The sequence below is a fragment of the Eulemur rufifrons genome, chromosome 7 (genome assembly GCF_041146395.1).
Source record: "Eulemur rufifrons isolate Redbay chromosome 7, OSU_ERuf_1, whole genome shotgun sequence".
Classification (NCBI taxonomy): domain Eukaryota; kingdom Metazoa; phylum Chordata; class Mammalia; order Primates; family Lemuridae; genus Eulemur; species Eulemur rufifrons.
This window is the reverse complement of record NC_090989.1, coordinates 278,742,336-278,757,413: the sequence shown is the minus strand read 5'-3', so window position 1 is coordinate 278,757,413 and position 15,078 is coordinate 278,742,336. Positions and strand designations below refer to the sequence as shown.

Sequence of the window (15,078 nt, the reverse complement as noted above, 5' to 3'; positions counted from 1 at the left end):
TATAAATCTGAATAAATATTAAAAATAAAAGCCCTAAATATCAAAATTCAACCATTCCTAATTATTTGATGACACTATCACCACTGCTCTTGAGGTTACTGATCAACAGTAGCTGTGCAGGGCAAACACTGTTTCATGGTGGTTTTCGCACATCTGTCCCCACCTCCACCTGCAGTGGTGTCACACTGGAAGCTTGAAATCAATTATGATGGGACTATTTATACCACAGAAATTGGCAAATGCTACAATTAGAGCTTGATTTATTTTGTTGATTGTCTACACTTAATGTGATGAAGAAAATATTGATAATAAAGATGAAACTTAGAGTGTGTTTAGTGTAGAAGCTGAAAGAAGTTTTAGTTTAGTGACTATGATTTGTAAGAGAGTGAGAAACAGTTTAATAGGTCACATATCAGATTTAATGACAATAAACTTATTGGAAAAAGAACAAGTAGATTGAGATATAATTCCAACTGTAAAATCATGGTTGAATTGCAAGTGTAGGTTGGCCATGGATACAAGAGTTCAGCAAAAATTAACAAAAGTATTTTGTGAGAACCAATTGGCTAATGGATTTTATAATAAAGAACACTGTATATTTTATTATTTGTAAATTATAAGCCTTTTTTTTTTTTTTGAGACAGAGTCTCACTCTGTTGCTCAGGCTAGAGTGAGTGCCGTGGCGTCAGCCTAGCTCACAGCAACCTCAAACTCCTGAGCTCAAGCGATCCTCCTGTCTCAGCCTCCCGAGTAGCTGGGACTACAGGCATGCGCCACCATGCCCGGCTAATTTTTTCTATATATATTTTTAGCTGTCCATATCATTTCTTTCTATTTTTAGTAGAGGTGGGGTCTCGCTCTTGCTCAGGCTGGTCTCGAACTCCTGAGCTCAAACGATCCACCCACCTCGGCCTCCCAGAGTGCTAGGATTACAGGCGTGAGTCACCGCGCCCGGCCTATAAGCCATTTTTATATCAGTAAAATTTACAATCAGCTAATGTACATATATATATAATATACATACACACACACACACACACACACACACACGTTTTCTGGGGCATTGGTGGTCAAACACTTTCCAGCCCACCACTGGTGCTGTGTTGGCAAATAACACAGCAGGGCCCTGCTCTCACAGAATTGTCAGTGCAGCAGGGAAGGTGGACAAATGAGCAGTCCCCCCACTGCCCCGATGTGATGCATCTCAGGATCAAAGACGTGCCACAGGGGCTGCGGTGGGGGATCAGCCCAGTCTGGCAGGGCCACGGAAGACTTTGTGGGGCTGACTCAGGGGAGGGGCCTAGAACAAGACCTCCTGGATTACGTGCCAGCCACAGATGGCACCTTGGGAGTCACGGTCGTTCCTGCATCCCTTGGTTTTGCTTCAACTCTGGGTTAGTAGACATGCATTATCAATGAGCTATGTTTCACAGGATGTGAACTCAAATTGGGGACAGAGTGGCAAAGGAAGAAAGGGCTGTTGCAAGCACTTTCCACTTTTCTAGGCTCAGACTGCCCTTCAGTGCAACAGCAACATGAATAACTGCCCCAGTCGCCTATGGGGGCTTTGTCTTTCAGCTGAGTGCTCCCTAGCTGTCACCAGCACCGAATGACTCTAGTAACAAAACCAAGCAGTGTTCTGAAGCCCAACCAATCAGTCTGATTTCAGCCTTTTCATCTCACTCTGGCATTCTGACACACGTCATCATCAGAGGCAGCTTCCATGCTCAGCTGCACTCTCACGGGGCCGGGGCTCCCGGAGTCCCTTCACAGCAATGAAATCCCCATCCGACTCACCCTGGAGGCCACGAGCTGTAGCTGCGGCACGACTGCGGTGTGGACCAGGTTCCCGTTCACCACCAGGCGGATCTCCATGGAGTCGGTGGTGAAGGCCAGGAGGTATGGGAAAGCACAGACTGCAAGGTAAGGGGCGTGTCACCTCCCAGCCACTGGCATGGTGGCGGACTGTCTCACCGTCCTCACTTCTCCAGAAACTTCCATCTCTCCCATTCCTTTGGCTGCTTTTCTCCTTCCTTCACACATGTACATTCCCTGATGCTAAGGTAGCCATCACTCCTAAGACAGCCTCCCCCAGGTGCCAACCTGCTGCCCCAGTGGCTGTGCACCGTCTTCCCTACAGAAGCCCTGCCACCCAGTCTCCTGGCGGTTCACCTGCCGAAGTCCTGTGGGACGTGCCCCCTTATTGTCCAGACCACAGCCTGACACACCCTCCCTGGCGGCCCAGGCCATTGTGCCTGGAAACCTTTCCCTCTAGTCAATATTCAAGGCCCAGCCTGCGTGTCCTCAGCTCTGGGTCCCTCCTCTGCTCCCCTCCTGTGTGTGTCTGGACAGAGGCTGCACCTTATTCCTCACTGGCCTTCACAGTGTCCCTCACGTCAATGGGCTTGTTACGTATTAAAGGCCAGCCCCTCTTCCTGAAATGGTTTTCAGGACACCGGACTTCCAGGCATGGTGCCTGCCCTGGCTGCCTTGTGACACCCTCTGTCTTTTCCACTGGCTGCTTCACATTCTCTCCTTCACAGCGGCCCTTCCCTCTGCACTCCCAGCGCACTCTTGGCTTTCCTGTGCCTCTAGCCTTGACCTCCTGAGTGAGAAGGTCACCTTCAGTGTTGTGGCTCAATACCTGGAGGTCATTTTCCACTCTTCACTCTCCTGTTACCATATCTAATCTGTCATCAGGCCTGACCAGTCCTCCCAGGATCCTGTGTTGATCCCTCTGCCCTCCTCTCAAAACTCTACAATGTGTACCTGTTAACAGATAGTTTTACTGTGAGGCAAATGGTATGAACTGGAACATTCTTGGCTCTGATCTGGCTCTCAAAGGCAATGCCCAGTTGTGAATCTTGAGGCACAAACACTAAGCACCACCACTCATGTTCCGATATTTTAGTGGCAGGCAAGAACCTGAGTTTCTGTGATTCTAGTCTTGAGTTCCAAAATCATACGAATGGTGCTGAAAGCACTGCGCCTCTCCCCCCAGTTGGCGTTTTGAAGATGGAGACCCCACTCCTGAGTTTTAGAAAAAGGAAAGTGAGGCCCAGAAATGACATGGGGTGCTGAAAGATAGCCAAGTGCTGAACAATGATATTTAATGGCCCTCAAATGCACACATGCTCGCACTGAGAAGAACGAGGAGGAATAGTAGAACATGATAGTCCCAAAAGGGGAACAAAAGAAAAAAAAATTTAAAAAAGAACACTTTGAGTACTAACCATACTCACAAAATTTATGGCAATTTCACAGTAAGCCTGCGAGTTGCCTACACAGGATTGAACACTTCAGGCGTAGCTATGGAGGGGGAAAGTCTTATGATAAAGGTCTTCTTACCAATCGCACAAGGAGCCTGGTTCCAACAGAACTGGAAATCTGACGCAGAGGGTTGAACCAAAAAAGAGCCACCATTAAATGGGCAAATCTTTTTATAGATGCAACTGTCTGGAATGAAAACAACAGCAACTCATTTTTGTTAGAGACAACACTTAGATCACTGTAATTAAAGAAACGAAAAACCAGCAACAAGAATAGTAGCCTATCTGTTAGTTCTTTATAAATAGCCAGTACGAATGTTGCCATGATGCTAGAGATTAATACCTAGGGTCCCGAAGCATTTGGAGCCAGCATAGCATTACTACTACAAATAATAATAGCTGCCATTTGGGGAGAATTTACTATGTGCCAGGCACTGAGCTTTAAAACCATTATCTCATTTAATCTGTAGAACTTTACAAAGTAGATGTGATTGTTACACTCATTTCACAGATGGGAAAATCGAGGCTAGGAGAGGTGAAGTAGTTTGTCCAAAGTCTCATGAGTACTGTGTGGGGGAGGCAGGATTTGAATGCAGGTCTGCTTGATTACAGAGCCTGTGTGCTGCCTGCCTATGCCACAGGAGGACGCCCTCCTGCAAGGCGGACCATACTCTGAGCCTCATTTAGGACAAGGGTGGTGGGAGTCATATACTCACCCCAATGTTTGACTATGAGAACTTGAAGCAATATGCTTGTATCCCCCTGGTGAACTTGAACCAGCACTAGATTAAGACCAGGTTAATTCAGTTACCTGTTCCTGGCCTGACCCAAGCTCTAAGCATAAGTCCTTATGGTTCAGATCCTCTTAGAGTGAGAAAGTCCATGTAGAAATGAAGGCCCCTTTTATTACAGAAACCCATCAAGTTTTAGCTGTACAGTTTTTTTCATTGAAGACTGAATTTTTATTAACATGATAAAGACTGGATGTTAATAAACATCTGAATGTTTACTATTGCCACACACAACAGGGATGACTCAAAGACATAATACTGAGGGAAAAAAACAGCTAGATATATGAGTGTGTACTATGTAATTCCATTTGCTTAAAAGTTCAAAACCATCCATGGGAGTATAGGGAAGGATGGCAGCGTTACCTTTGAGAAGAGATAAAGGCTGGGGCCACGCAAGACCAATAGCTTGGATTCTGCTAATGCGTTTAGGTCACATACATCCCCACCTATATTTTAGAATCACATTTTAATTTCCAAAAAAAAAAAAAAAAGAAAGAAAGAAAATATGATATACTTGGCAACATGATGAATTTATAGATAAAAATAGTGTTTTGTTACAATTGGGTCTTGGTTGCATTAGTATATTCGTTATGTGAAAAATCATAGAACCAATTTTATTTTTTAATTATTTTAAATAACAGCTTTATTGAGATAATTTATAGACCATAAAATTCATCCATTTAAATGTATAATTCAATGAATTATAGCATATTTACAGGGTTGTACATCACCACAATCTAATTTTTGAACATTTTCATCACCGTAAAAAGGAAGCCTCATGCCCACTGTCAGTCCCCATTTCTGCCCCAAGCCCGAGACACTACTAACATACTTTCTGTCTCTGTGGCTTTGCCTTATACCATGTGGCCTTTTGTGTGTGGTTTCTCACACTAAGCATAATGTTTCTGAGGCTCACCCGAGTGTCAGTGCTTTGTTCCTTCTTATGGCCGGGTAACAGTCCCTTGTATGGATAGGCCACATTGTGTTGGTCTATTCACCATTTGATGGGCATTTGGGTTATTTCCATTTTTTGCTATTGTGAACAAAGCTGCTGTGAACATTCCTGTATGAGTCTATGTGGACATACACATCATTTCTCCTGCATAGGTGACTAGGAGTGGAATTGCTGGGTTATACGTAAGTTGTACAATTTTATTTCATTCAGAATTTTTTTACTATTAGATACTTATTTTGCATCTATCTCTAATATCTTATGAGCTTTATTATTTTTTCCTGTGTTTTGTTATTGTAGAAAATTTGAGGAGCAAAGAAAAACACAAAGAAGAAAATAAAAAATTATCTGCAACCCTATGTCCCAGAGAGAAGCACTGATAACATTTTGGTAATTCTCCTTCAAGTATTTTCATTAAGAATGAATAAAAAATGAATGAAACGTTATAGGCTGGGTGCAGTGGCTCATGCCTGTAATCCCAGCACTCTGAGAGGCTGAGGCGGGAGGATCACTTGAGGTCAAAAGTTCGCGACCAGCCTGAGCAAGAGCAAGACCCAGTCTCTACTAAAAACAGAAAAATTAGCTGGGCATCATACGCCTGTAGTCCCAGCTACTCGGGAGGCTGAGGCAAGAGAATCGCTTGAGCCCAGGACTTGGAGGTTGCAGTGAGCTATGATGACACCATGGTACTCTAGCCCCGGCAACAGAGTGAGACTCTGTCTTAAAAAAAAAGTTTACAAACAATGTTGGTAAAACTGGATTTTCCCCCTTTGATCTCCTGTGGATAGTGGCTGACATTTCACTATTACTAATTCTAAGCTTTTACTTTTTACATTTCACTTTTAATTCATTTAGGACTAAAAACAGTACATACATTTACTTTTCCCAAAAGTTTATCCAACTGTCCCAACCTTATTTTAAAAAAATTCACCATTTCTCTACAGATTTGAAATGCTGTCATCATATACATTTTACATATACTTCAGTCTATTTCTTGACCTTATTTTGTTGTGTTGAGCCATTTGTCTGTTCTTGTACCAGCATCATACTGTTTTATTTTTTATATTCCCAATTCAATAAGCTGGTCTATATATTGTTTTAATTATCGTAGATTTGTAATGAATTATAATGTTAAAGATATAATCATCCTTCATGACAAATCTTTTAAAAAAATTTCTGGCGAATCATTCATCTAATCACTCAGCAAATATTTACTGAGTGTCTACTGTGTGCCAGGCATAATGAGAAATGAATTGGGATTCTGATTGGAATATTAAATTTATTTATTTCATCTGGGGAGAAATAGACATCTTTGCAAGATTATTTTTCATTTGTTCAAACTTTTTCTTAGATGCTACAGTAATGTTGGACGATCCTTGCCCCCAAATCCACTGGGATTGGGAGCCTGTCATGGGGGCTAATTCTTTAACAACTTTCTGATACCTTCTGTAATTACTGGCTCTTGTTTTCTGCCATTTTTAAGGACAATTCTAGGAATTTATTTTCCATTACAAAATGTTCTTTTTACTTAGATTTTAAAACTTACCCATATTTCATTGAAACTAGGATGTCCCTGTATAAAAGATGTGCCTTTTTGGGCAAAAATAGTAAGATACACTATTATAAATGCACCATTAAAAAAGAAAGCTTTCTTTAGTTGTAAAATGCCGTCAATTGTAAGATGCACCCCAAATTCAGAGATGTTAAAATGTTAAAAAAAAAAAGGTGTTTCTTAGACTAGATAAAATATGGTATTAGCAGAAAACTGTGCCTGGTATCTGTTAGGCTTTTGTGATGTCCTCTGTATTGTGATCATATTTCTTTCTTATTCTTAAGGAATGATATGTTGACTGAAAAAACAGCATATACAACTTCATACTCACACACACATCTATAGTTATATCCACACTTAACACCATGATCATAACTACATGAAAATATAAAAATAAGACTGGCCCTGGGAAGAAACAGCCAGAGAGGCAGGGAGAAAACAAGAGGACAATAGACAGGAGAGAGGGAAGTCTGGAAAGGAGGGAGCAGGCAGCAGTGTCAGAAAGGTGGGGACAGAGAGTGCTCTGCTGTAGCTCCATGATGCCACAGGGCACAGGTTTTGTTCAGTTCAACAACGTTTATGGATACCAGCACTGTGCCAGCCTGGGGTGTGGGGACAGAGGGATGGGCTGTGGTCTGGTCTTCCGGGTGCTCCTGGTTCAGTGAAGGGGACTGTCCCTTTCTTCTCTTTTCATGAAGTCTGCTTCCTTGTTCTCTTCTCTCTGGGCAGCAAACTCCCAACGACATCCATGCAGTGTAAGTGTTCTTTACTTAAACTCTCAGTGTCTCCCACTTGTGTGAGAGAAGCTTGGAGGCCAGAGGTGCAGATCAAGGCAACTGGGGCAGAAATGGCAGTGGTGACAGCGGCCGCAGCCTCCTGAAGCTCCAGGAACGAGCACCTGTCCTACCCTGTCGAACGTTGTTTGGGGCTTAGAGACTTCTCTGTGTGACTGCTGTGCCTTGTACAACAGCTATCTAACCATCTTCCAATTGTTACTCGAACAGAGTCGGGGGGAGAAAAGTATCCTCACTCTCTGCTGAAGATCTTGCCTCCTGAGAGAACAGACGCTCAGGAGAGGACGTCCTGGAGGCCATGGCCGCAGCCCAGCTCTCCCGGCTGGCCTGTTGCTCCGATGCTGTGCAGATGGCCGGGCCTTCCTCTTACCACTCCATCCCATCAGCTCCCAGCAACTCAGGGACTTGCTCCAGCGTCTCCCTGCTCTACTGGAGCCTCCCAGATGGCCTCACTCAAACACAGTCTATTCTACCCTTTAGAAAACAAAAGTCCTTCTGCCTGCTCTTCCTGCAGCTACCAAATGCTTCCTCTCTTTTTTTCCCATAAAATAAAATTCTCTGAACGACTCACTGTGCTCCGGGTCTCTGTTTCCTCTTCTGCCTCTGTCCCGTGACCTCTGTGGACAGGCTTTCACCCCACTGCTTCCCAGAGACCCCTGCTCTTGTCAAGGTTTCCTATTTTTTTTTCTTTTTCATTTTATTTTTATTAAGCACTATATAACACACTGCATGCTACATAATACACTGTATAATCTTCTAGCAGATGACCATTACTGAGTTATTTTTTCATCAATCAGGAAAATGCTGCTTTAATCAATGTTCTCCAAACCCTTTGCCACATAGTAAAGATTAACTCCAGAGACCTGCCTATCTCTTGCCATCAAATTCCAATGATATAAACAATGAGCAACCCTGTTTTCCTTGCCACTGTTAGTGAACTTGTGGACATATGCAGTGGCCACTCCAGGGATGACGGCAAGTCCAGGGAGAATCTCGAACCACATCTCGGCAGGGTTACCTAGGCCAAAATTCCACTTTTAGGCCCCTAAAAGGTGGCCGGGCTTCAGGTCCTTTCCCCGAGTCTCCCGACTTTAAACGTCACTCATATGCTAGTGATTCTCAAATGGGCATCTCCAGCCAGAGCTCTTCCCTGAGCTCTGAGGACATGTCCAGGCTGGACTCTTTTTTTTTTTTTTTTTTTGTTGAGACAGAGTCTCACTTTGTTGCCCAGGCTAGAGTGAGTGCCGTGGCGTCAGCCTAGCTCACAGCAACCTCAAACTCCTGGGCTCAAGCGATCCTACTGCCTCAGCCTCCCGAGTAGCTGGGACTACAGGCATGAGCCATCATGCCCGGCTAATTTTTTCTATATAGATTTTTAGTTGTCCATATAATGTCTTTCTATTTTTAGTAGAGACGGGGTCTCGCTCAGGCTGGTCTCGAACTCCTGACCTTGAGCGATCCACCCGCCTCGGCCTCCCAGAGCGCTAGGATTACAGGCGTGAGCCACCGCGCCCGGCCCAGGCTGGACTCTTGATCTTTTCCCCAAACTTGGTCTTGGCAAAGCTCAAGGAAACTGTCTCAGGAAACTGTGGCCTCCATTCTTTCAGCTGCTCATACCCTAAGCTGCTAAGTCTTCCTCTTTTTTCCATTTTTTTTCCTCTTCCTTTCACATGTCACATTTGATTCATCAGCAAATTATCTTGGTTCTTTTTTAAAAAACATTTAACACCATTTAACAAAAAAGAGGTAGTGTAAACAGGAAAGTTGCACAAAAATATCATGTCGCTGAGGAAGGCCAATACTGGCTCCTGGGAAGCTGAAGCCAGAGGAGGCTGTGGATTTGGGGAAGGAGCATTAAATCTTGGTTCTTATACTCGAAATCTGTCTGGGATCTGATGGCTTCTCAGCACCTTTGCTGCACTGCTGTCATTCTGGTCAAGGCCACTGTCCTTGCTCATCAGATGAGCAGTTGCCTCCCTGCCCTTAACCCCTTCAGCGAATTCTCCACATGGCAGCCGGGGTCCTCCTCTCAAACCCAAGTCAGATCATGTCGCCTCTGCTCAAATCCTCCATGTGCTCACCAGAGTAAAGGCTCACCAAAGGCTTTCGTCCGACCCGCGACTGGCCCTCTTTGCCACCCTCGTGCACTCTGCTGCAGCTTCCCTGGTCAGCTAGGGTCATCTGGCCCAGACCAGAATGTTCTTGCCGTAAGGTCTTTACCCTGGCTGTTGTCTTTGCCCAGAATCTTCAACCCGTGGAGAGTAGACAGCTTCCTTTCCGCCTTATCTAAAGCGCAACCCACACTTCCCACTCCTGCCAACCTCATCCCTTTTCCGTTTTGTTTCCCCTTAGCACTTATCACCATTTAACATACTAGATATTTTTCTTATTTACCTGTTTTTTGTCCCAGCTGCCCCCTTGTGTAACTCCCTGAGGGCAGGGACTTGTGTATATTTTATTCACTGCTGAAACCCCTAGGCATGTAGGTACTCAGTATCTGTTGAATGAATGGGCACCTTCTTCCCCAGCCCACTTAGGAAGGAGAGGGCAGTATCGTGTTTTGAAAGGCCCCAACACACATCTCCTCATCACTTCCCTGTCCCACCCCAACTCCCACCAGGGCAGACAAACTGCTGGTGGTTTAGGGCTGGTGGGTCTGAGCCGGAGGAGACCTGAGCTGCCCGAGAGCACAGCATCCTGGATGGGCGGCAGATGGCTGTGTCTGTGCCTAGGGCAGCCATGCCAGGCCTCCGCCAGGCTCAGGGAGTGGGGCTGCGCACCCTAGGGGTGGGTCACACAGGTGTGGCATTTCGGAGGTAGCCCAGACTGCAGTTCAGGGCCCAGCTCCTATACTAACTGAGTATGCCCCAAGAACTTCAGTGGGACCCTAGAGAAGCAGAGGGTTCTTCCTCCCAAAAACTAACATTAGTCTCTGCATCTGATGAGAGGCCAAGGATTAGACTTTTTTGTTGTTTGTTTTTTTTTTTTTTGGAGACATAGTCTTACTCTGTTGCCTAGGCTAGAATGCCATTGGCGTCACCCTAGCTCACAGCCACCTCAAACTCCTGGGCTCTAGCAATCCTCCTGCCTCAGCCTCCTGAGTAGCTGGGACTACAGGTGTGCACTACCACATCCAGCTAATTTTTTCTGTTTTACTAGAGATGGGGTCTCACTCTTGTGCAGGCTGGTCTTGAACTCCTGAGCTTAAGTGATCCTCCCGCCTTGGCCTCCCAGAGTGCTAGGATTACAGGCGTGAGCCACGCGCCCGGCCCCAAGGATTAGGCCTAATGGATTTAGAAAAGTCAGTGATGCACGCTTCTTGAGTCCCTGAACTGTGAAGCACGTTCCCAGTCAATGAGCTGGTGGTGTCCCTGCCTGGCTCTTCCCCAGACCGTGAGCTCTCTGCAGTCTCTCTCTGTGGCCCCCACTACTGTGTTCCTAGAGCCTAAAGCATGCCTGGCACAGAGAAGGTCCTCTAATGTGGTTACAAAGGACAGCCTGAATTGGGGGGCTGGGTTGAGGGGAGAATTTTAAGAAAGCCGCTGCACAGGAAGGAGCTCAGCGTTTATGACCATCAGTCCTTTCATTTTCTCCATCCAGCTGGTGGAGAACTAGGGTGAAATTACTATTTCTATTTTTAAACTAAATTTCTCTGAAGAAAAATCCCTTCCTGCATGTAGAAAAGTCTATGGAGGTTAAAAAACTGAGTTCAGCATTAATACTGATGATTCTGGAATAAAAGGAGGAAAAACAAAACCTTGCTGTGCCAGGCAAAGTGTTTTGGACTTTATAGGTATTTATTTCTTTATTTTTATACAGATGGGCTCTCACTATGTTGCCCAGGCTGGTCTTGAATTCCTGGGCTCAAGCGATCCTCCTGCCTTGAGCTCCCAATGTGCTAAGATTACAGGTGTGAGCCACCTTGCCCGGCCCTTCTTTGTAATTCTTATCACAATTGTAACTAATAAATTCTTTATACTAATTGTAAGACTGTAAGCTCACTGGGGCAAGAACTAGTGCCTAGCACTCCTCTTTAATTCTCACAACAGTCGTGAGAAGCAGGTTTTGTATTCTTAATATTACTCATCTGGAAGTTAATTCTTAGTAGGTTAAATATGATCAAATCAAAACCACGGGGTACTTATGTGAGCTTTTCTGGTTTTTCTCTTGTGATTATCTTTAAAGCATTATCAGCAAACATAAGAGTTCACCCTTAGCACTGAAATGTATTATTTGCATCAAAGGATGCAAAGGATCACTGGATGCTGAGGTCACAGCCAAGTTTTCTTTTCTTTCTTTTTTTAAGCAGTTAATGACTGACCCTGGTATTCAAAATAGAGATTAATTTTTAAAAGATACCAACATACTGAACTCTTTACGCTATTTTTTCCTCTAAAGTTTATCTTTTGAATATATTTTTCTCAAATAACATTGTAACTAGAAGTTACAATCTCCATTATAAAACATGTTCACCTTTAACATATCTGACATACAAATTTCTCTTAAATAAAACTCTGAGTTTATAAAGTTATTTTAAATTTTGTTTTGTTTTTTAATAAAAAGAAACTGAATTCAGTGATAAATATCAGCTTCAAATTCTGGGGGGAAGCAAAACCATCCATCCTGCGGCATCTGTTAAAAGGGCCTGTACTGTGCAGGCGTCTGTGCCCCACACAAGAACACGGGAGAAAACAAGCAAATGCCGTGTGTGCTGTGTGTGAGGGGCAATGAGTCATACAGGTATCTGGGTGACTGTGAGGAGAGACCACTGCTTCTCCTGGGGTTGTTCACCAGGTACCTGCCAACCTGCTGGAAAAAAGGAAGATGGAAAACAAAAGCCAGATTCCTGACCCAAAGTAATGGGAGGAAGTGGCATGGTTTGGGAGGACTGAGGCTCCAGGAACCTCTGAGACTGCCAAGGCCTTGACCTTGGGATCTAAAGATACAGAGGTTACCTTCTGATGCGTGGATCTATGAAAACAGACACACACCAATCCAGATGGAATCAGAGCCTGAAGCCAGGGCCTGAGCAAAGCCATGGGAAATGGACTCCTACAGAAGGGCCCCACGAGACCGAGAGGCTGCTGGAAGCTTATCTGGTGCATCAGGGACAAGTGAGCAACTCAGCTTGTTCAAGTCAGCACACTGCAAGTTTGGTACAGAGTCAACGGCATCCACGTTTGTCGTCATGCTCCCTTTGTGTTTGAGATGGATTTTCCCCTTCTAAAAACCTGCTCTTTCTGTTCTTAACTTCTCTCCCACCTAAAAGCTTTCCCAGCCTTTCAAGCAGTTAAGGACAAAAAAAAAAAAAGTGTAGTTTTTAAAACATTCTGCCACAAGTTTGTCTCATAGATTTTTTTCAATGAAGTAAAAAGACCACACTTGAAAGAGATGAACATCTTATTGAGATGACTTCCCCATGTAGCCTCCCTCCCCCATCTCCGTAAACTTGGGGACAGTGGGCATCAGTGGCCTGTTCCTGCCTCCTTGCAAGGGGGCCTTCTCATCACATGGCTATTACAGACCCACTGTTCTGAGGAGGGCTCTGGCGGCTCTGTGAGTAAAATAACCCCAAAGAGAGCAACTTATTGTCGACGAGTCTCCCCATAAATATTGAATTTTGAAAGTTGTTTACCAAACAAATTTCTCTACTGATAATTAGCTTTCCTGTATTTATTAATCAAAGATTAATTAAAATATCTGGTCCAGTCAGTATCACCACTCTAAATTGGTAAAATTCTAGGCTGAAAAATATGTTTTATGTCTTAGACTGGGCAGACATATCCAGGAAAATATCTTACTTCTTTTAGCCTTAAAAAAGTCCTTTTTACTGAAGTGTAATATTAGCTTTTGAAATGCTGAAAATCCTTAAAGACCCATTTGATACATCTGGTCTGCCCAACCTGCCCTGCCACCTAGCCCAGACTAGCACAACTGGGGCCGATATGCCAGGCTGAGGCTGATTTCATGAGAAATAACAGAAAGGAGAACAGTAACAGTGGTTAAATTTGTGGGTGCTGGAGTCAAGAGAGTACCAGATGCAAACGCTGCCACGCTGCCTAGCAGCTGTGGACCTTGAGGGAGGTAGTTCACCTCTCTAGGCCTCGGTTGCCTCATCTCTAAACCGAGTTTAATAGCAGAGTCTGTTGCAGGCGTCCGTGAGAATTAAATGAGACACACTACGCATAGCACGTGGCACATTAGGTAAGGACCCCCTAAGGGGAAGCTGTTGTCATCACTGTCGCATCCTGGAGACAGCGCCACAGGTGGCAACTCTTGTGCCGTGTCACCAAGAGGTCTGGGGCATAGTGGGCGATCCAAGCAGGGAGGCATTTTTTAGATGCTCGCTGGAGTGCAATTATGAACCCAGGAATGATACACCAGGTAAATCTAAGGGTAAGTCCCTTTAAATTACCCAGAAAAAGAATAGTTTATTTTAGCAAATAAAAATGAAAACACAAACTTAACTTACAGTTGTAACACAGCAGCAGACCAGCTTCTCCATCTTCGTACACATCAATAGCTGCAACAAAATTAACCTGCAATGGTAACGGGCAACGGTAGTGCACAGGCTGGCTGACGGCGCTGTGAAAAGACTTTCTCAAGTTGTGAGCATTTGCAGCGGCCCTTGGCGCTCCACAGTCGCAGGGGCGTGGGGTCACGTCTACTTCACCGGCACTCATAAAACTGTATCGGGGGCCATGATTACAACACACCGTAGGTATGAAAGAAAGAAAATCTCTCTTTTCTTTCTCCACTGGGACTTTCTCCTCATCTTTTCATACTCTCTGAGAAGCTCCACATCTGGCACCTCTACTCTCTCTATTAAAATACCTCAGGTTTACACGGTGTGCTCCAGTTCCCAAGGCATCTTCACATGGGTTATTCATTTCACTCTCACACTAACCCCAGAATGTAGATGGTATTATTCCCATTTTACAGATGATGAAAGTGAGTCCCAGAGAAGCCCCTCAGCTGGTAAGCAGCACAGCCGTGATCTGAGCCGTGGTGCTGTTCTTCTTACCTTAGCCCTCTCATGCCTCATGCCTCATGCCAAGTCAAGTCTCTGAACCTTAAAATCACCAACAGCATATCCCCACTTCTGCTCTTTCTCTGTCCTGCATTTAAAGAAGACAGCATGGTGCGGAGAGGAGGGGGTCAGAAGGCCTAGCTAGCTCTGTGACCTCTTGGGACCTCGGTTTTTGCATCTGGGAAGAGGGCACTTGACCCGATGGCATCCTTGGTCCTTCCTGATTTTCAAAAGCCCGACCCTCTAGGAGCCTCCTGCTCTTTCCAATTCCTTACTTGTATCCCAGCCCTGAGAGTCTCCCAAGCATCTGGGGAAGCCACTCTCGCCCTGATGGAGGCCCCAAACGTTCACCTCTCTGCCTGCCCCACGGTCTCTGCCAGGCGATGTCCCCTACCTCCTGTCCTCCTCCCCCTCAGATTATTCTTCCATTTCTTGGCTCTTCTCTCACTAGAAAAATACCTATTTTAATAGCTCCAAATTTTGCTTTGTGCTCAAAACCCCCAAATCTAAAAGCCCGGGTCTGTATTCTCCCCAGAGCTCCAGCCGGCAATCTACATCTCTTGTTCCCTGAGATGGCATCATTCCACATCCTGTCACTGACAGCAGGAGGCAGTGGGGTAGGAAGGGGCACAGGCTGGGCACACAGACCCAAGGTCAAGCCCTGACTGAGCTGCTCGCTGCCTCTGTGGT

General features: G+C 44.9%; 1 protein-coding gene across 4 annotated transcripts in view; it reads right to left on the bottom strand.

Annotated features, from left to right (window-relative positions):
- Positions 1-15,078, bottom strand: part of GARNL3 (GTPase activating Rap/RanGAP domain like 3) — a 134,667-nt gene that overhangs the window by 5,105 nt on the left and 114,484 nt on the right. For all 4 annotated transcript variants that reach the window (XR_011233936.1, XM_069474681.1, XM_069474683.1 and 1 more), the window contains 3 exons: positions 13,831-13,897; positions 3,349-3,456; positions 1,798-1,916 (listed from right to left, as the gene is read on the bottom strand). Coding sequence is in view for 3 of the 4 variants with exons in the window: in XM_069474681.1 (XP_069330782.1) it covers positions 1,798-1,916; positions 3,349-3,456; positions 13,831-13,897 (294 nt within the window). In the remaining variant the exon portion in view is untranslated. The remainder of the gene's footprint in view (positions 1-1,797; positions 1,917-3,348; positions 3,457-13,830; positions 13,898-15,078) is intronic.